Raw genomic sequence first — 17,807 nt, forward strand, 5'->3', positions numbered from 1 at the left:
ATACGCGTTGACATGAGTAGCCCTGTGCATATATGGGACAAAGCTACCGTCGCTCGTCATACGCGTTGACCTGAGTAGCCCTGTGCATATATGGGACACTGCTACCGTCGCTCGTCATACGCGTTCACCTGAGTAGCCCTGTGCATATATGGGACACTGCTACCGTCGCTCGTCATACGCGTTGACATGATTAGCCCTGTGTATGGGACGCTGCTACCGTCGCTCGTCATACGCGTTGACCTGAGTAGCCCTGTGCATGGGACACTGCTACCGTCGCTCGTCATACGCGTTGACCTGAGTAGCCCTGTGCATGGGACACTGCTACCGTCGCTCGTCATACGCGTTGACCTGAGTAACCCTGTGCATGGGACACTGCTACCGTCGCTCGTCATACGCGTTGACCTGAGTAGCTCTGTACATGGAACCCTGCTATCGCTCGTCATACGCGTTGACCTGAGTAGCCCTGTGCATGGGACACTGCTATCGCTCGTCATACGCGTTGATCTGAGTAGCCCTGTGCATGGGACACTGCTACCGTCGCTCGTCATACGCGTTCACCTGTTTTCTACATCCATGTTTGACTGAATGTTTTGCTGGGGACTGGGAGAAGGAGGTGATGGTGTGTGTGTGTGTGTGTGTGTGTGTGTGTGTGTGTGTGTGTGTGTGTGTGTGTGTGTGTGTGTGTGTGTGTGTGTGTGTGTGTGTGTTGTAACGGCATCTGATCTTCGATCTCCGAAATGTTGCTGTTGTCTCAGCATTTTTGTCTGACGATATCTGATTTTTAGTTGTTGACTTTGAATCTTATCTTTGGTCTGCGAGATATTCCTTTAATCTAAAATGTTTTTATTGTGTCGTTTGTGGTTCAATTTTTTCTGATAATCTCATTAAAAAAATAAAATCGATAGGTTATCTTTTTTTTTTATCGGTCGTGCAGTCGGAAGTGATGCCACTGATGGGAGATCTGGAGATGTTTCTGGCAGACAACCTTGGTGACGTCACCAGTCCGCTAGTGATGGCCAAGACAGCTTACGCACTCACGCTGTCTGACCCCAGGGATGACATCACACTGCAGGCCGTGCAGAGGCTCAAGGACATGATGAGAGTAACTCATGAAGGTGTGTGTGTGTGTGTGGGGGGGGTGGGTGCCAGAGTGTGTGTTTGTGGGGGGTACCAAATTTTATGGGGGGGAAGCCAGTGTGTATGTGTGGGGGGGTGCCAGTGTGTGTGTGTGTGTGTGGGGGGGGTGCCAGTGTGTGTGTGAGGGGGGGGAAGCCAGTGTGTATGTATGTGTGTGGGGGGAAGTGAGGTCAGTGTGTATGTGCGAGCGTGCGTGCAGAAGAATTATGGCCGGTAATGCTGTACGAGTGGTTGGGGAGGGGAGGGGAGGGGAGGGGAGGGGGTTGTTTGGGGAGAGAATGTCCTCACACTGTCCGCTCCTACAAAAGTCACCACAATGCAGACTGCACGAAGGCTGACAGACATGAGGAAGACAATTTCTGAAGGTATGTCTGAAGAGGATTTGGAGGGAGGATGGGGGAGTGAGGGGAATAGGGAATTTAAAGTAAACAATCAGTTCTCACGCTGTCCGTTACCTGAGATGACAACAGACCGTTCTGTTAGAGGTTGAAGGGAATGAGGGGAACTAACTCTATGGTGTTGAGGGATGGGAAGGGGGTGTCAAAATAAAACTGTAGCCATGTTCGATTTGTTCCAATACGACAAGCAAGAAAAAACGCGCATTCGTCAACCCAACGGCAAGAAAACTTAATGTGTGCCCATGTTGGCAGGTCTGCACTACTGGTCCGTCACCTCAGAGAACGAGCTGCCACAGAGACCGTTCTGGTACCACAGCGGCACTCGGGCCTCCTCCATAGAGGCCACGGCCTACGGCCTCCTTGTCTTCTGCAGGCAGGCCGCGGCCCCAGAGGCCGGGGAGGGTCAATTGGGCTACGACAACGGGGATGATGAGGAGGAGGAAGAGGAGGAGGAGGAGGTGGTGGGAGCGGGAGGAGTGGAGTGGAACGTCAACCTGGACTCCATTGCCGGGTGGTTGATCCAGAAGCGCAACAGTCGTGGTGCTTTCATCGGGGCTATGGTAAGGGTGACAGTCTTCCCTCCTTTTACGGCGGCCTCCTTTTTTTAGTTTTTGCACGTATTTATTTTTTTTTTATCAATTTTTGTTTAAATCATCTAAAGTTGGGGTCACTCCCCTGATTGGTTTTACCATGAGGGCGTAAAGCAATACTTATTATTTTGAACACTGTAAACGGAAGTCTTCCACTTATGGACACCTTTCTGTAACCGGTTTTGAAAACAATGTGATCTAGTAGAGGCAAAAGGTAGCCTAGCATGTTAAACACTAGTTTTCATCACGGACTAAATCTAACCTATATGACAAATAACGCTTTTGTGAAGAACAAGATAGCATTGAAAATGTACTTAACAAAAACATGGACAATAAAAAACGAACACGTTTTGTGAAAGTCTCACAGAACTGTCAAACGTCTTCCTGGTTTGGGGATCCTCTACAGTTCCGCTGACTGGATCCTTGGACCCCCTAAACATTATAATTGGGGGTCCTCTACAGTTCCGCTGACTGGATCCTTGGACCCCCTAAACATTATAATTGGGGGTCCTCTACAGTTCCGCTGACTGGATCCTTGGACCCCCTAAACATTATAATTGGGGGTCCTCTACAGTTCCGCTGACTGGATCCTTGGACCCCCTAAACATTATAATTGGGGGTCCTCTACAGTTCCGCTGACTGGATCCTTGGACCCCCTAAACATTATAATTGGGGGTCCTCTACAGTTCCGCTGACTGGATCCTTGGACCCCCTAAACATTATAATTGGGGGTCCTCTACAGTTCCGCTGACTGGATCCTTGGACCCCCTAAACATTATAATTGGGGGTCCCAGGACCCTCCAGGTAGATCGGCCGTGGGGAGCAATCCCATGTACATCCACCCGTTTGGTTTGCAGGACACGGCGGCGGCCACCCAGGCTCTGCCGGAGTACAGCCTGTCGGAGCAATCCCATGTATATCCACCCGTTTGGTTTGCAGGACACGGCGGCGGCCACCCAGGCTCTGTCGGAGTACAGCCTGTCGAAACAATCCCATGTACACCCACCCGTTTGTTTTGCAGGACACGGCGGCGGCCACCCAGGCTCTGTCGGAGTACAGCCTGTCGAAACAATCCCATGTACACCCACCCGTTTGTTTTGCAGGACACGGCGGCGGCTACCCAGGCTCTGTCGGAGTACAGCCTGTCGAAGCGAGACCTGAACAGCGTGGACCTCCACTGCAACGTCACCACGCGGCCCACGCAGAACTACACTCACTCCTTCGACTTCAACGAGGAGAACGCCATCACGCCCAAGTCACTGTCCAATGTGAGTGGTTTGCTCTGTAACCTTTTTATATTTAGTCAAGTTTTGACTAAATATTTTAACATCGAGGGGGAATCGAAACGAGGGTCGTGGTGTATGTGCGTGTGTGTGTGCGTGCGTGTGTGCGTGTGTGTGTGTGTGTAGAGCGATTCAGACTAAACTACTGGACCGATCTTTATGAAATTTGCCATGAGAGTTCCTGGGTATGAAATCCCCGAACGTTTTTTTCATTTTTTTTGATAAATGTCTTTGATGACGTCATATCCGGCTTTTCGTGAAAGTTGAGGCGGCACTGTCACGCCCTCATTTTTCAACCAAATTGGTTGAAATTTTGGTCAAGTAATCTTCGACGAAGCCCGGGGTTCGGTATTGCATTTCAGCTTGGTGGCTTAAAAATTAATTAATGACTTTGGTCATTAAAAATCTGAAAATTGTAAAAAAAAATAAATATTTATAAAACGATCCAAATTTACGTTTATCTTATTCTCCATCATTTGCTGATTCCAAAAACATATAAATATGTTATATTCGGATTAAAAACAAGCTCTGAAAATTAAATATATAAAAATTATTATCAAAATTAAATTGTCCAAATCAATTTAAAAACACTTTCATCTTATTCCTTGTCGGTTCCTGATTCCAAAAACATATAGATATGATATGTTTGGATTAAAAACACGCTCAGAAAGTTAAAACAAAGAGAGGTACAGAAAAGCGTGCTATCCTTCTTAGCGCAACTACTACCCCGCTCTTCTTGTCAATTTCACTGCCTTTGCCATGAGCGGTGGACTGACGATGCTACGAGTATACGGTCTTGCTGAAAAATTACATTGCGTTCAGTTTCATTCTGTGAGTTCGACAGCTACTTGACTAAATATTGTATTTTCGCCTTACGCGACTTGTTATTACCTCTAAACGAGAATAGTAAAAGTGAAGAGATAATGAAAACACACACTTCCATCATCATCGTCGTCGTCGTTGTCGTCGTCGTCGTCGTCATTGTAATCATTATCTTCTTCTTCTGTTTCATCATCATTCTCATCATCATCAGCAGCATTAGCAGCAACATCACGTCATCATCGTCAGCAGCAGCATTATCATCATCATCATCATCATCATCATCTTCTTCTTCTTCTTCTTCTTCTTCTTCTTCTTCTTCTTCTTCTTCTTCTTCTTCTTCTTCTTCTTCTTCTTCTTCTTCTTCTTCTTCTTCTTCTTCTTCTTCTTCTTCTTTGTCGTCGTTTTTTGTCATGGTCATCGTCGTCATAGTTGTTGAATGATCGTAAAAGGCACAGTAAGCGTCCCGTAAACCATCACAGATACTGCCAGGCTTTTACACACAGTACAAACACCCTTTCATTTAAACACTCGCCGAACGGGAACATCCTAGGTGCCCTACGTAAAGAGCGAGCAATTTTTAAAGAATTAATTTTGCGGATTGTCTCTCAGACAATCGGACCGTGGTGCGCTTTGGCGCTTGGCCTAACTTTTAAACTCTAAATAATAAATTGACAGCTTGTTACACAAACATTCTTAAATCACAAAAGAATTCTTTTTTCATCAAGACAAGATCAGTACAATTGGAAGTTTTGAAAGTTTGAAAAAAGAAAAGCCCGGAAGCAGGGTCACGCAAGGTCGTGGTTCTCGTAGCAGACGACGGTTTATGTCTATCGCCAGTTCCTCTGAACAGTCAAAAGCCATCGCTAGAGTTCTTGTGAACTACAGCCGTTTGTTTCGTGCATAGTCAGAGGTACATAATAACGTGCTATTGCAGATCATCCTGACCTCAGGTCAAAATGAGTTCGGCTCATTCTCTCCCTGACAGGATGCCTTGAGTTTCCTTGTCTGGCAAGGAAACCGATTTTTTTTTTAACATATTTAGAGCTTTTTGTAATGTATCATTGATATAAGCAGATTCGCAATCGTCGATAATGATTTTTCGTGGTGTTTTTTAATTTTTAAATTACAAAGGAATTGATATGTAAGACAGTTTCAAGGGAGCTATTTTTCGCGGCTGTATTTACTGTGCAAACAACTCTAAATATGGCAAAAGTGTCACGTGATAATCAACCGTTTGATTTCGGCGCTCACTGGAGCAGACGATTTTTTTCTGTAACCAGTTGACAGTGATGAAACCATATATTACGGTCTCCTTCCGACAGCAGTCCCAAAATGTTGACTTGTTTTGACCTTAGAACGATGTCTTTATCATAACTGTGAAAAACAGAACAGAGATCACTGTCGAAGTCGGCCAATCTGCAATCATTTTCGTCTCGCGAACACTGATCTCAAATTTAGATCAGTGCTCGCGAAAAACATATGGGAGATAACTCTGTATTTTTGTTTTGATAGATTCGCGCAGGACTGTAGCGTCCGGTCAGAGAGATAACTGGCGATAGCCGTAGAACGATGACTGATCAGAATGATTGCAGATAAGCTCACATCGAGTCGCATTCAAATTGGATCACACGGGTTCACGGTGGCTCAGGGGTAAGATTAACCACGCAAACATAAATTCTTTGAAAATTGCTCGCCGTCTTTACGGCGGGCACCTAGGATGTTCTCAAGCGGTGAGTGTTTAAATGAAAGGGTGTTTGTCCTGTGTGTAAAAGCCTGACAGTATCTGTGATGGTTTACGGGAGGCTTACTGTGCCTTTAACGTGCACTGACAAGATACACAACAGACAAACGAATAATGAGGGCTGATCGCTTACGTTTGGATGTTACTTGTGGAAGATGTCAGTGAAATGGGGTGGTTTTTGGTTTTTTTTGCTTAACGCCCAGCCGACCACGAGGGGCCATATCAGGGCGGTGCTGCTTTGACATATAACGTGCGCCACACACAAGACAGAAGTCGCAGCACAGGCTTCATGTCTCATCCAGTCACATTATTCTGACACCGGACCAACCAGTCCTAGCACTAACCCCATAATGCTAGACGCCAGGCGGAGCAGCCACTAGATTGCCAATTTTAAAGTCTTAGGTATGACCCGGCCGGGGTTTGAACCCACGACCTCCTTACCACTAGGCCAACCGTGCCGGTCGTCATTGAAGTCAGCACAACACTATTTACAATACATAAAACAAAATGTCCACATTGCAGGTGCCTGTGGGTCGGCAGCTGCACATAGAGACTCGGGGTACGGGGCTGGGTCAGATGCAGGTACGGGTGGAGTACAATGTACCCGTGCAGGCCAACGCCATGTGCCGCTATGACGTCACCATCACCCGCCGCACCATGTCCTATAACTCCAGGAGTGACGAGAGGTGAGTCTGCCGGCTTATTCCCCTTTGAGGAGATTCAGTGATGATAAGTGTTGTTTAACGCCCTCGCGCCCTGAGGAGGAAAGTCGCTTGTTCCTTACTGCTATTTTCTCAGGAGCAAGTTTCCGCCCAACTCTCACTTACTCTAGTGCACATGTTGTATGTTAGTGCTTATTTCCCTTTGTTTCTCAGATTATCCCCCTTTGGTTGAAGACGTTTTTGTGTTTATAAGTCCGCTGCTCCATCATATCTGATTTAGGTTCGTTGTGACCAGTTTAGTTATAATTATCTACCCCCCCCCCCCCCCTTCTTCCGAAAAAAAAGCTTGTTTGAAATCCACTATTCCCCCAAATGTTGTTCCAGGGATGAGGTATGTAGGTACTGTAACATGGGTTGCGATGACGACAACCATGACGTCACAGAACCACCGCGAACACGCCCCAGCGCTGCACAACTACGGGAGCTCCGGTACAGGTACCGGCCACAGTACGGACCTGACTTGACGGCCAGACATCGCGTCAAACGCCAGAGAATAACCGCCAGTCGCGTATCCATGTGCATTGAAGTCTGTCTCAGGTCAGTGCTAAGGTCCCCTAGGTTAAAACACTCATCAAAGCCAAAGATTATTTACCGTTTATGATGATATAATCGTTTATTTAACGTCACTCTGTAAAAACATTGGCGACATTTGTGATCGACTTACCGTTTATATTGATAAAATCGTTTATTTAACGTCACTCTGTAAAAACATTGGCGACATTTGTGATCGACTTACCGTTTATGATGATAAAATCGTTTATTTAACGTCACTCTGTAAAAACATTGGCGACATTTGTCTTACCGTTTAGCAGGTAAACACACATTACAGCAATCCAATATATATTTTTTAGCAGGTAAACACTCATTACGGCAATCCAATATATAGTTTTTAGCAGGTAAACACTCATTACGGCAATCCAATATATAGTTTTTAGCAGGTAAACACTCATTACGGCAATCCAATATGTAGAGGTTACATGCCGAGTCTCAGTGATTATCAAAAATAATGGTCGAAGTTAGCGGATCATGAAAAATGCGAGCTTTAGCGAGCTTTTTCATGACCGCGAACTGAGACCATTATTTTTTATAATCACTGAGACGAGGTGTGTAACCTCTTTATTCCTCCTTTCTTCAGTTATTCAAAGAAAAGAGGAGTTTTTTTGCGAAAGTTTGATCGAATCCTATTCTCTCAACCAGTCAACCTGCGCAGGCGATCGATTAATGCGCGGTTGTATAGTTCCGTGCAAATCATTCCATTCTGTTAACACTTCTTGTCAGTTTTCCTATTTTGGGCTAAAATCAAGTACACAGATATGCTGTTATTCTGCTGTGGCAGCAAAGGCAGATATTGTGTGTTCTGTATATGTTTTGGTATCGTTTAGGATAATGTTTTTTCGTCAAATGGGACTAGCAGACGAACTTTTGCACCCGTGTTCCAACGTTAAAAACTGTATGAAGTTAAGTTTTCTGGGGAAAATAGTGTATGAAACCGCTTTATGTTGTTTAAATTGATGAGATGTGTGCATTTGGTTGCGTGTGATCTGTTTATTAAATGAAATATTGTTGAAAACTGACCGTCGGATTGCAGTCTGTTGTCGAAGAAACTGAGTGAAAAGAAGGGGAACTACTCTTGTCGCTAGACAAAGTATGAGTTACTTGCCTTGGGAAATTGCTTGTGATGAACGTCTGATCTAGACTCAGAAAACAACCGAACTCATGGATTTTATATGGAGATTCATGTGTTCAGGCCTGTAGTTGTTAATTTAGATGCGGTATGTTTGTATTGTTTGCTCCAGAGATGTATACTTCGTACGTTAGAGCGTTCGGAACTTTTCAGTCGAAAAAAGTAGTACCGAAACAGAACAGCTTCTCAACCCATTGCACTATCGAGGATTCAGGCTGTTGCTGGGTCGTTATTTGTTTGGTTGCTGGGTCATTATCGAAAAATAACTACCCCTACAAGTTTACAGAGGTAAAGAAGCAGAGGGGGGAATATATAGTTTTTAGCAGGTAAACACTCATTACGGAAATCCAATATATAGTTTTTAGCAGGTAAACACTCATTACGGCAATCCAACATATAGTTTTTAGCAGGTGTAGAGTAATCTTGGCGAAGAAATATATACTTTTTATGAGGTATGCATTCATGACAGCCATCGCGATATAGCCTTGAATGGTTGAAAACGACGTTAAACACCAAAGAAAGAAAGAAAGATTCATGACAGTATATCGTCGTCGTCCCGGAAATTTGGCGTAGCTCGATTCTTGGCGATTTTGATGTTTTTGTGCTTTAGCCTTAGTGAATGATTCAAAATCTTCTTCTTCGTCGTTCATGGGCTTAGACTCCCACGTTCACTCATGTGTTTAGCATGAGTGGATTTGTACGTGTATGCCCGTTTTTACCCCGCCATTCAGGCAGCATACGCCGATTTCGGGGGAGATGATTCTAAATGAGAAATTGTCTCTAAAATACGATGGACAGTACATGATTTAACATTCTTGTATCTTTCTCTCCATACCAGGTACACACTTAACACTATTTAATAACACAAATAATCAGTTTTGGCCTTCTGCTGATACACTGTCTAAAATGAGTTACACGAAAATTCCATGACGACGTCGACATACTGTTTAGCAGGTAAACACTCATTACGGCAATCCATTATATAGTTTTTAGCAGGTGTAGACTAATCTGGGCGAACAAATTTATACTTTTTAGGAGGTATGCGTGCATGACAGAGAGGAACGAATATATTTTTGTTTTGTTATAAGGTATGCATGCATTAATAAAGGCTGACGATCATTTATTTTTTAGCAGGTAAATGAAGATTCCTTTTAGCAGGTAAACATTGATAGAGGCAAACAAATATTTAATTTGTTTACGTAGTATGCTAGCATTCATCAAGGCAAAGGAACATACGCTTTTTTTTTATCAGGTATACATTTATCAAAGCAAGCGAACATGTATATACTTTTTTTTTTTTTTTACCAGGTAGGCCTATTCTTAATCAAGGCGAACGAATAGCTATATACTTTCATAAAGTTTTCACCATTTAAGGAAAATATTCTGTGGTATGAAAATATGCGCGGTATGTATGATGTTCAGTACAAGAGACGGTGTCCGTAAATAACTCTGCCAAGTTTTCATGGATTGAGGAAGAGTTGATTCCCCTTGTTTCCCTACAACCACTGAGGCAAGCCTACAATGTCACGTGTAGCTTGCCTCAGTGTTTCCACGGAAAAGCAAGGGAAAACAAGGGAACGCAACTCTTTCACAACCCATAAGAGTTGGAGAGAGTTATTTCCGGAATGATTTTTTTTCTTCCGGAAATAACTCTCTCCAACTCTTTCACAACCCATAAGAGTTGGAGAGAGTTATTTCCGGAATGTTAATTGTATTGAATGAGTGTCGTTTGTGGGTGTTCAGGTCGACAGAAAACAACTACGCAGACCGCACCATCCTCAGTATCGCCATGCTCAGTGGATTTGAACCACACGCCGAAGACCTGACACGGGTCAGTGGAAAAGAGGGAGAGAGAGAGAGAGAGAGAGAGAGAGAGAGAGAGAGAGAGAGAGAGAGGGGGGAGGGGGAGAGAGAGGGGGGGAGAGAGATGGAGGAGGGAAAGAAAAAGAGCGGGAGAAAGTGGTAGAGAGAGAGAGAGAGAGAGAGAGAGAGAGGGGGGGGGGAGAGAGAGAGGGAGAAAGAAAGAAAGGCAGAAGAGAGAGAGAGAGAGGGGAGAGGGAGAGAGAGAGAGAAAGAAAGAGAAAGAAAGAAAGAAAGAAGAGAGAGAGAGAGAAGAGAGAGAAAGAGAGAGAGAGAGAGATTACCTGGTTCGTATTTGTCATTCACAAAATGTTGTTTAACAGATTTACGGGAAGCGTGATCTATACTCACTTAGCAGCCTTCACTGGGTCGAAGAGGAAGAAACAGTGGACCTCAAATTCAACCAGGTAAGGGGGGAAAAAAGTGAATTTTTGACAAACCGTTCCATAAATGTCAATTTTGTTGGTTTCATTTTATCTTGACTTTGAAACATTGGCAGTCTATCTGTGTAATTGCTTGACATTTTTTTTTCAATGTGTGATCAGGGATGAATATAGATGTCCAATGCATTATGTAAAGCGCATTGAGACGAAGGTTTGGTGGTGAAAAGCGCTACAGAAGAACGTTTTATTACACTGAGCACAAGTTAAGGATATTGTTTTAGTGGTATAGCCCAGATGATAAACAGCAGTGTTCCGGTCATACGCATTTGAAGATTTGCCTTCCTTCTGCTCAAACATGGGTTTAGTGGATTTGACAAATATTTGGGTATGACGTCACAGGTCTTTGACCACACCAACCCTAAAAAAGAGACTTTTTTCGACGGCATGCTTCCCCTTGAGCCGTTGAAACGGTGACTTGGACTGAACAATATTTCACATGTTTTACATCAGTGAGTTTCTTTGGAGTCTTATCTAAACAAGGCATACACATTTCGTTTATTTAAATGTACCGCGCAGTCAGGCTGATCTGACGTGAGAAAAAGAGCGAACGAAAGTTGGGATAATGGCAAGAAATCTTTGGTTTTTTGGTGGTGTGTTCGCTGGGTAGCTGCAGCAGTATTGCTATGAATATAAAACTACACGGAGTAGCCTCTCCAAATTACACAGGATGATGACAAAGACACTCTTTTGTATTCGCACTATTACTTAGAGCAAACGGAACCTGAGAATGGACGTTGTAACGGTTTTCCGTTAAACGTTTGTGAAGAACTGTGACATGTATGCAACTGTGTATGCTTAGCAAGTGATTGTGCCACTACATGTGTACCAAGTTTCACAAACATTCTGCCACTGGTTTAACTAAATAAAACAAAAGCTAATCATGTACAAAAGAGTAAAGGTTTAAACTGAATGACGTCACAGGTGCCGCATGACCGCAACACGTGCGTATCCTTCCGCGCTATTGAGCGTCGTGACGTCACGCGACGTAATCCTGCCATCGTCACAGTGCGGCCTCACGATGAGCAAGGTCAGTTTCATGCACCATCCCTTTCTCCTTTCTTCCTTCCTTTCTTTCTTTCCTTCCTTCCTTCCTTTTTTTCTTTTCTTTCTTTCTTGTGGCCAGAGTGTGAACATGGGAAAGGCCATCTGTCCGCTTGGTCACGTACCAAGCATGAGCAGCTGTAGGTACAGACAAACCGGTACGGTTGGCCTTGTGGTAAGGCGTCCGCCCCGTGATCGGGAGGTCGTGGGTTCGAACTCCGGCCGGGTCATACCTAAGACTTTAAAATTGGCAATCTAGTGGCTGCTCCGCCTGGCGTCTGGCATTATGGGGTTAGTGCTAGGACTGGTTGGTCCGGTGTCAGAATAATGTGACTGGGTGAGACATGAAGCCTGTGCTGCGACTTCTGTCTTGTGTGTGGCGCACGTTATATGTCAAAGCAGCACCGCCCTGATATGGCCCTTCGTGGTCGGCTGGGCGTTAAGCAATCAAACAAACAAACAAACAAGGTGCAGACAAGCTGGACTGAGATGCAATGCCCAGCTAGCTGGGTGGGAACCAGGCGCTGGGTCGGATTGGTAGAAATCCCACAAACAAGTCTTAATTCTAACCAATCCGTCCAAGCGGTTTGCCAGTTTCCTACCGGTTTGGCACTTTTACGTGCACACTGATTAGCCAAGGTAAGAACAATCAGAGATCAAGAAGAAGAACAAGAACAAGACTTTATTTCGACACATAGCATAACAGCCTTTGGTATTTGTCTTGACTCAACACGCAAACCTGCAGTCACAGAAAACAGCGACTTATCTATGTGTAGCACAGGAAAGTGAATCACTGCGGGACTATTTTTGTTGCAGAACCGACGTGCGTACACACGTATGACCCCGTGGTGTCAGAGGTCAACCTGGCTGTGTATTGTGCCAACAACCAGACCAGTAACCAGGGACAGTGCAGGTGTTTTTCAGGTGAGTCTCTTCACTGGCTGTGTACTGTGTCAACAACAAGACCAGTAACCAGGGACAGTGCAGGTGTTTTTCAGGTGAGTCTCTTCACTGGCTGTGTACTGTGTCAACAACCAGACCAATAACCAGGGACAGTGCAGGTGTTTTTCAGGTGAGTCTCTTCACTGGCTGTGTACTGTGCCAACAACCAGACCAGTAACCAGGGACAGTGTAGGTGTTTTTCAGGTGAGTCTCTTCACTGGCTGTGTATTGTGCCAACAACCAGACCAGTAACCAGGGACAGTGCAGGTGTTTTTCAGGTGAGTCTCTTCACTGGCTGTGTACTGTGTCAACAACCAGACCAGTAACCAGGGACAGTGCAGGTGTTTTTCAGGTGAGTCTCTTCACTGGCTGTGTACTGTGTCAACAACCAGACCAGTAACCAGGGACAGTGCAGGTGTTTTTCAGGTGAGTCTCTTCACTGGCTGTGTACTGTGCCAACAACCAGACCAGTAACCAGGGACAGTGCAGGTGTTTTTCAGGTGAGTCTCTTCACTGGCTGTGTACTGTGCCAACAACCAGACCAGTAACCAGGGACAGTGTAGGTGTTTTTCAGGTGAGTCTCTTCACTGGCTGAGTTTGATGGATATCTTGACGGTGTGTCAATGTTTGTGATTGCAGGCCAATAAACAGCTGCCGGTAAACAAGTGTCGAAGAATAATTGCAAGATGTGTCAATGCTTGTGATTGCAGGCCAAACAGCCTACAATAAATAAACGATGGTGAATAACTTTAAGCCGTGATTGCAGGTATGTGTGGGGCGTGTCACACCAGGCCGTCAGACGTGGACCTCAACGACATCCAGCGCCTTGTCTGTGATTCCGAGTTCAGTGAGTGTTCAATTATATTTTCACATGGCTTTGAAGACAGACAGACAGACATACAGACAGACAGACAGACAGACGCAAACACATACACGCATGCACCACTTGAGCTTGTATTAAAGCGCCGGTCGATCGAAGTACAGGGTGACCCACATAAACTCCAACCACAAACATGTAAACAACTTCCACATCTGTTGACAAAATTGCTTCAGATTTGGTGTAAATTAACTTCAATTGACCTACAAGCTTGTCACTTTTGGACTGGCTATGCTAAAGCTTATGTTAATGTACACCAAATATGAAGTAATTCGGTCAATAGATATAGAAATTATAAGCATTTTTGTAGATTGCATTTTTTTTAGGGGGGGGGGGTCACTCTGTACTTTGATTTAGCGGCGCTGTGATACATCCTCCTGCGATACTCACACACACACACACACACACACACACACACACACACACACACACACACACACACACACACACACACACACACACACACACACAAACACAGCCGACACACTCTCTCTCTCTCTTTCTCTCTCTCTCTCTCTCTCTCTCTCTCTCCCACACACACACACACACACACATGCTTACTTTATTCTCTTTCTTCGCAATGTTCCTTCTTCAGATGCGTACATCTCTAAGCCCTTCCACCTGCCTGTCTATAGATCTGTCTTTGCTGAGTGCCCATTACAGTCCATAGCGGGCACCTTCCAACATATTCATACCATAATGTGCTGAGTCCTTATTACTGTCCATAGCGGGCATCTTCCAACATATTCACACCATAATGTGCTGAGTGCTTATTACTGTCCATAGCGAGAACCTTCCAACATATTCATACCATAACGTGCTGAGTGACTTTGTTCCAGTCTACATGATTCGCCTGACTTCAACAGAAGTGTCCGACGACTGGGTGGATATTACTGCTGACGTCATCAGAACCGAGAAAAACGGTCAGTGAATAGCAGAGGAAGAATGGTGACTGCGCGAGAGAGCGAGAAATAAAAAGACCAAACAATACTGTACCCACGTGTGAACGAACACGAAGTAATTACAATGTACAAAAGTTTCGACCCTGGGGTCGTCTTCAGACTTATATAAAATGAAACAAAGCAGGGAATAAAGAAGAAGACAGACGATGGAACAGAAAGTAAAAGTACAGATGACAGGACTCACTTTCCAAGACAATCGGACAGTGTATATTTCTCAAAGAGCTGACAGCACGCATGTGTGATGTTCATAAGGACTGGGTGGCCGAGTGTTAACGCACTTACTTGCGCTCGGAAGCGAGAGGTTGCGAGTTCGACCCTGGGTCAGGGCGTTAGCAATTTTCTTCCCCCTTTCCTAACCTAGGTGGTGGGTTCAAGTGCTAGTCTTTCGGATGAGACGAAAAACCGAGGTCCCTTCGTGTAGACTACATTGGGGTGTGCACGTTAAAGATCCCACGATTGACAAAAGGGTCTTTCCTGGCAAAATTCTATAGGCATAGATAAAAAATGTCCACCAAAATACCCGTGTGACTTGGAATAATAGGCCGTGAAAAGTAGGATATGCGCCGAAATGGCTGCGATCTGCTGGTCGATGTGAATGCGAGATGTATTGGGTAAAAAAATCCATCTCACACGGCATAAATAGATCCCTGCGCCTTGAGTCCGAGTCTGGAGATACGCGCGCGATATAAGACTTCATATAGCATGTGTGATGTTCATCTTTATTGTTGTTGCCACATATTCACAATGGTCACAGGCTCAGACGAGGTGGAGGCCGAGATCAACATGGTGACACCAAGAAGATGTACACGTCCTCACTCTCACATTCTTTTTGTTTTGTTTTTTGTTTTCTATATGACAGGGGAGGCTACCGCTCCTTTCACAGCAGACTCTGCACCCGAGTTGTTGGCCTTTAAGTCAACACCCGTGGTTTGTGGAAATCTGTTTGTGATGGGGTCTGGTGGTTTCCGATTGTCTGTATGTTCATGGAAACCTTCGGGTTTGCATAACAGTTTTTATAGGGCTAAGAAATTAGCCCTAACATTTTCAAACCTGTTTGATTGCACTTCGCCTCCCGAGGTGATCGTAGTGTTACAGCACTCGGTTACATCTATTTTAAATGTCAGCACTGCTTCCACGTGGTTCAGATGATTTCATTACACAGTTATCTTTGTTTGTGTCTTATTTCCAAAGGCTCAGACGAAGTGGAGGCCGATACTTAACATGAAGACACTAAGATCAAGTACATGTCCTCACTCTCACATTCAGCTTTTTTCTGTTTCTTCAAAAAAAAAAAGCACTTTTATTTTCATGTCAGCTCTGCTCCCGCGGGGTTCCAATAATTTCACCCTACACATATAGTTACACACCCGTATATACGGGTTGTATATAGGAATCGCTCTGTCCCTCTGTTTGTCTGTCTGTCTGTATGTCTGTCTTCTGTTTAGACTTGTATCTCTGGTTATTGTTTGTTTGTATCTCATATTGACAGGGTCAGACGAGGTGGAGGCCATGGTGATGTCACGAATATGTACTTGTTCTCACTATTTTTTATCTTGTATTTTTATTTCATTTTTGTAGTTAGTCCCTCTTTAGGGCGAGGTCTGGATGTAAAAAAGCAGACCACTGCTTAATCTACTAGTACTACCCTCGTTAAATAAAGAATTGTCATTGTCAATTGTTATTGTCATTGTCTAAGATTCTTTTTTTCTCCATTTGTTCGTTTTTGTTGTTGTTGTCAGCACTGCTTTTTCAATGATTTCATCTACACATAGTTATCCTTGTTTGTATCTTATATTGACAGGGTCGGACGAGGTGGAGGCCGAGATCAACATGGTGACGCCAAGAACATGCAGCTGTCCACACAATCATGGTGTGGGGTCCCAGCATTACTTCTTTGGATCACACTACGATTTGTTCGTGGACAGACACAACGGCAAGAAGTGAGGAATAGAACACACAGACAGAGACACAGACAGACAGTCGGACAAACACGGGCATGCACGCACGCACACGCACGCACACGCACACACACATACACACACACACACTCCCTTGGCTTGTTCCCTGTTATGGTTGGGTTTTAGGTATGTGTGTGTGTGTGTGTGTGTGTGTGTGTGTGTGTGTGTGTGTGTGTGTGTGTGTGTGTGTGTGTGTGTAGGCAAAGACGAACTAGCGAAACTAGTCGAGCAATGTTCTGTCAACAGGAAGACGTACTTGTTGGACCAGACAACAGCCTTCGTCAGCCCCAGCTTGGGAACCAGCGACCAGAACCGCGCTGGGAACTGGATTGGAATGGCCATGGGCGGTCGCTGCCGGGATTAGACCTGTAGCCAATGCTCTTCCTTCAAATGTCTTACCTTGCCCGAAGGCTCTGGGTGACCCGGACACCCACACTACCGTTAACTGACCCAGCATTTCTATGTTTGTTTTTAATGTCACAAGCGAGAGACTTCATGTATTCTTCCAGAATGTCTACCGGGATATTGTGATCATGAAAATGGTGCATAAACACGCAAATATAAAACTAACAATCGCGTGCTGGTGTCGGAATCGCTCATACTTTTACAGAAGCCAAGCCCTGCGTATACAACAAAACCCTCTTGGTCAGATTGAATCCTTCCTAGCCTGCCCAACTTTTACCAGCGTATGAACATGTTCCTGTGTGGCCACTGTTGCCTCTGAGGAATTTAAAATCTGAATTTGATTATCGTCCACCAAACGCACCAACACGCTCCGACAAGAGATCTGGCCCGCTGTAGATAGCTACTAACCATACACTTGATGAATAACCCATGTTGCAATTTGGTGTCTCTTTCTTGGATCTTACATAAGAGACATTGAAACAGGCGTTAAAGATAAGATACATATTTTCTGTGAACATGCACATATTGTCCCTGCCTCACATGTAGCTCAGACCTGTGTTTGGGGCTATACTATTATTAAAGTAAAGACTTAAAAAGCTACGACATTGATGCTATTCTGGAGAGAGAGAAAAAATACGTGTGTGAGTGTGTTGTCACTGTTTTGCAATGGTTTACATTGGTCACACAATATATTGTTCTGCATTTAAAATTCGAACGGAAAAGCGACTATTTTCTTTAAATCTTTGAACGACTGTAACGAAAAAGTATTTTTAAAATTCGAAGTATTTTTTTTACTGCAGTTTAAACTAAAAAGGTTCAACAACTTCTTCGCAACACTAACAATTACGCCTTTATAGTTACTTTCAGTTACAGTTTCTTTATGCAATTACTTTTCGCGTTTTCAATGTAGAACATACTTTTTTTCTGATTGTTGATTTTTTG

The 17,807-nt window shown here is 44.4% G+C and overlaps 1 protein-coding gene across 3 annotated transcripts in view; it reads left to right on the forward strand.

Moving 5' to 3' along the window:
• Positions 1-17,465, forward strand: part of LOC138948422 (complement C3-like) — an 88,864-nt gene extending 71,399 nt beyond the window's left edge. For all 3 annotated transcript variants that reach the window (XM_070319957.1, XM_070319956.1, XM_070319958.1), the window contains exons 28-40: positions 935-1,115; positions 1,788-2,095; positions 3,229-3,393; positions 6,494-6,657; positions 7,018-7,230; positions 10,121-10,208; positions 10,561-10,644; positions 11,602-11,707; positions 12,538-12,645; positions 13,430-13,510; positions 14,380-14,463; positions 16,304-16,442; positions 16,707-17,465. In XM_070319957.1, the coding sequence (XP_070176058.1) occupies positions 935-1,115; positions 1,788-2,095; positions 3,229-3,393; positions 6,494-6,657; positions 7,018-7,230; positions 10,121-10,208; positions 10,561-10,644; positions 11,602-11,707; positions 12,538-12,645; positions 13,430-13,510; positions 14,380-14,463; positions 16,304-16,442; positions 16,707-16,824 (1,839 nt within the window). In that variant the 3' untranslated portion in view covers positions 16,825-17,465. The remainder of the gene's footprint in view (positions 1-934; positions 1,116-1,787; positions 2,096-3,228; positions 3,394-6,493; positions 6,658-7,017; positions 7,231-10,120; positions 10,209-10,560; positions 10,645-11,601; positions 11,708-12,537; positions 12,646-13,429; positions 13,511-14,379; positions 14,464-16,303; positions 16,443-16,706) is intronic.
• Positions 17,466-17,807: the final 342 nt, after the last annotated feature.

Source organism: Littorina saxatilis, linkage group LG15 (assembly GCF_037325665.1).
Source record: "Littorina saxatilis isolate snail1 linkage group LG15, US_GU_Lsax_2.0, whole genome shotgun sequence".
NCBI lineage: Eukaryota > Metazoa > Mollusca > Gastropoda > Littorinimorpha > Littorinidae > Littorina > Littorina saxatilis.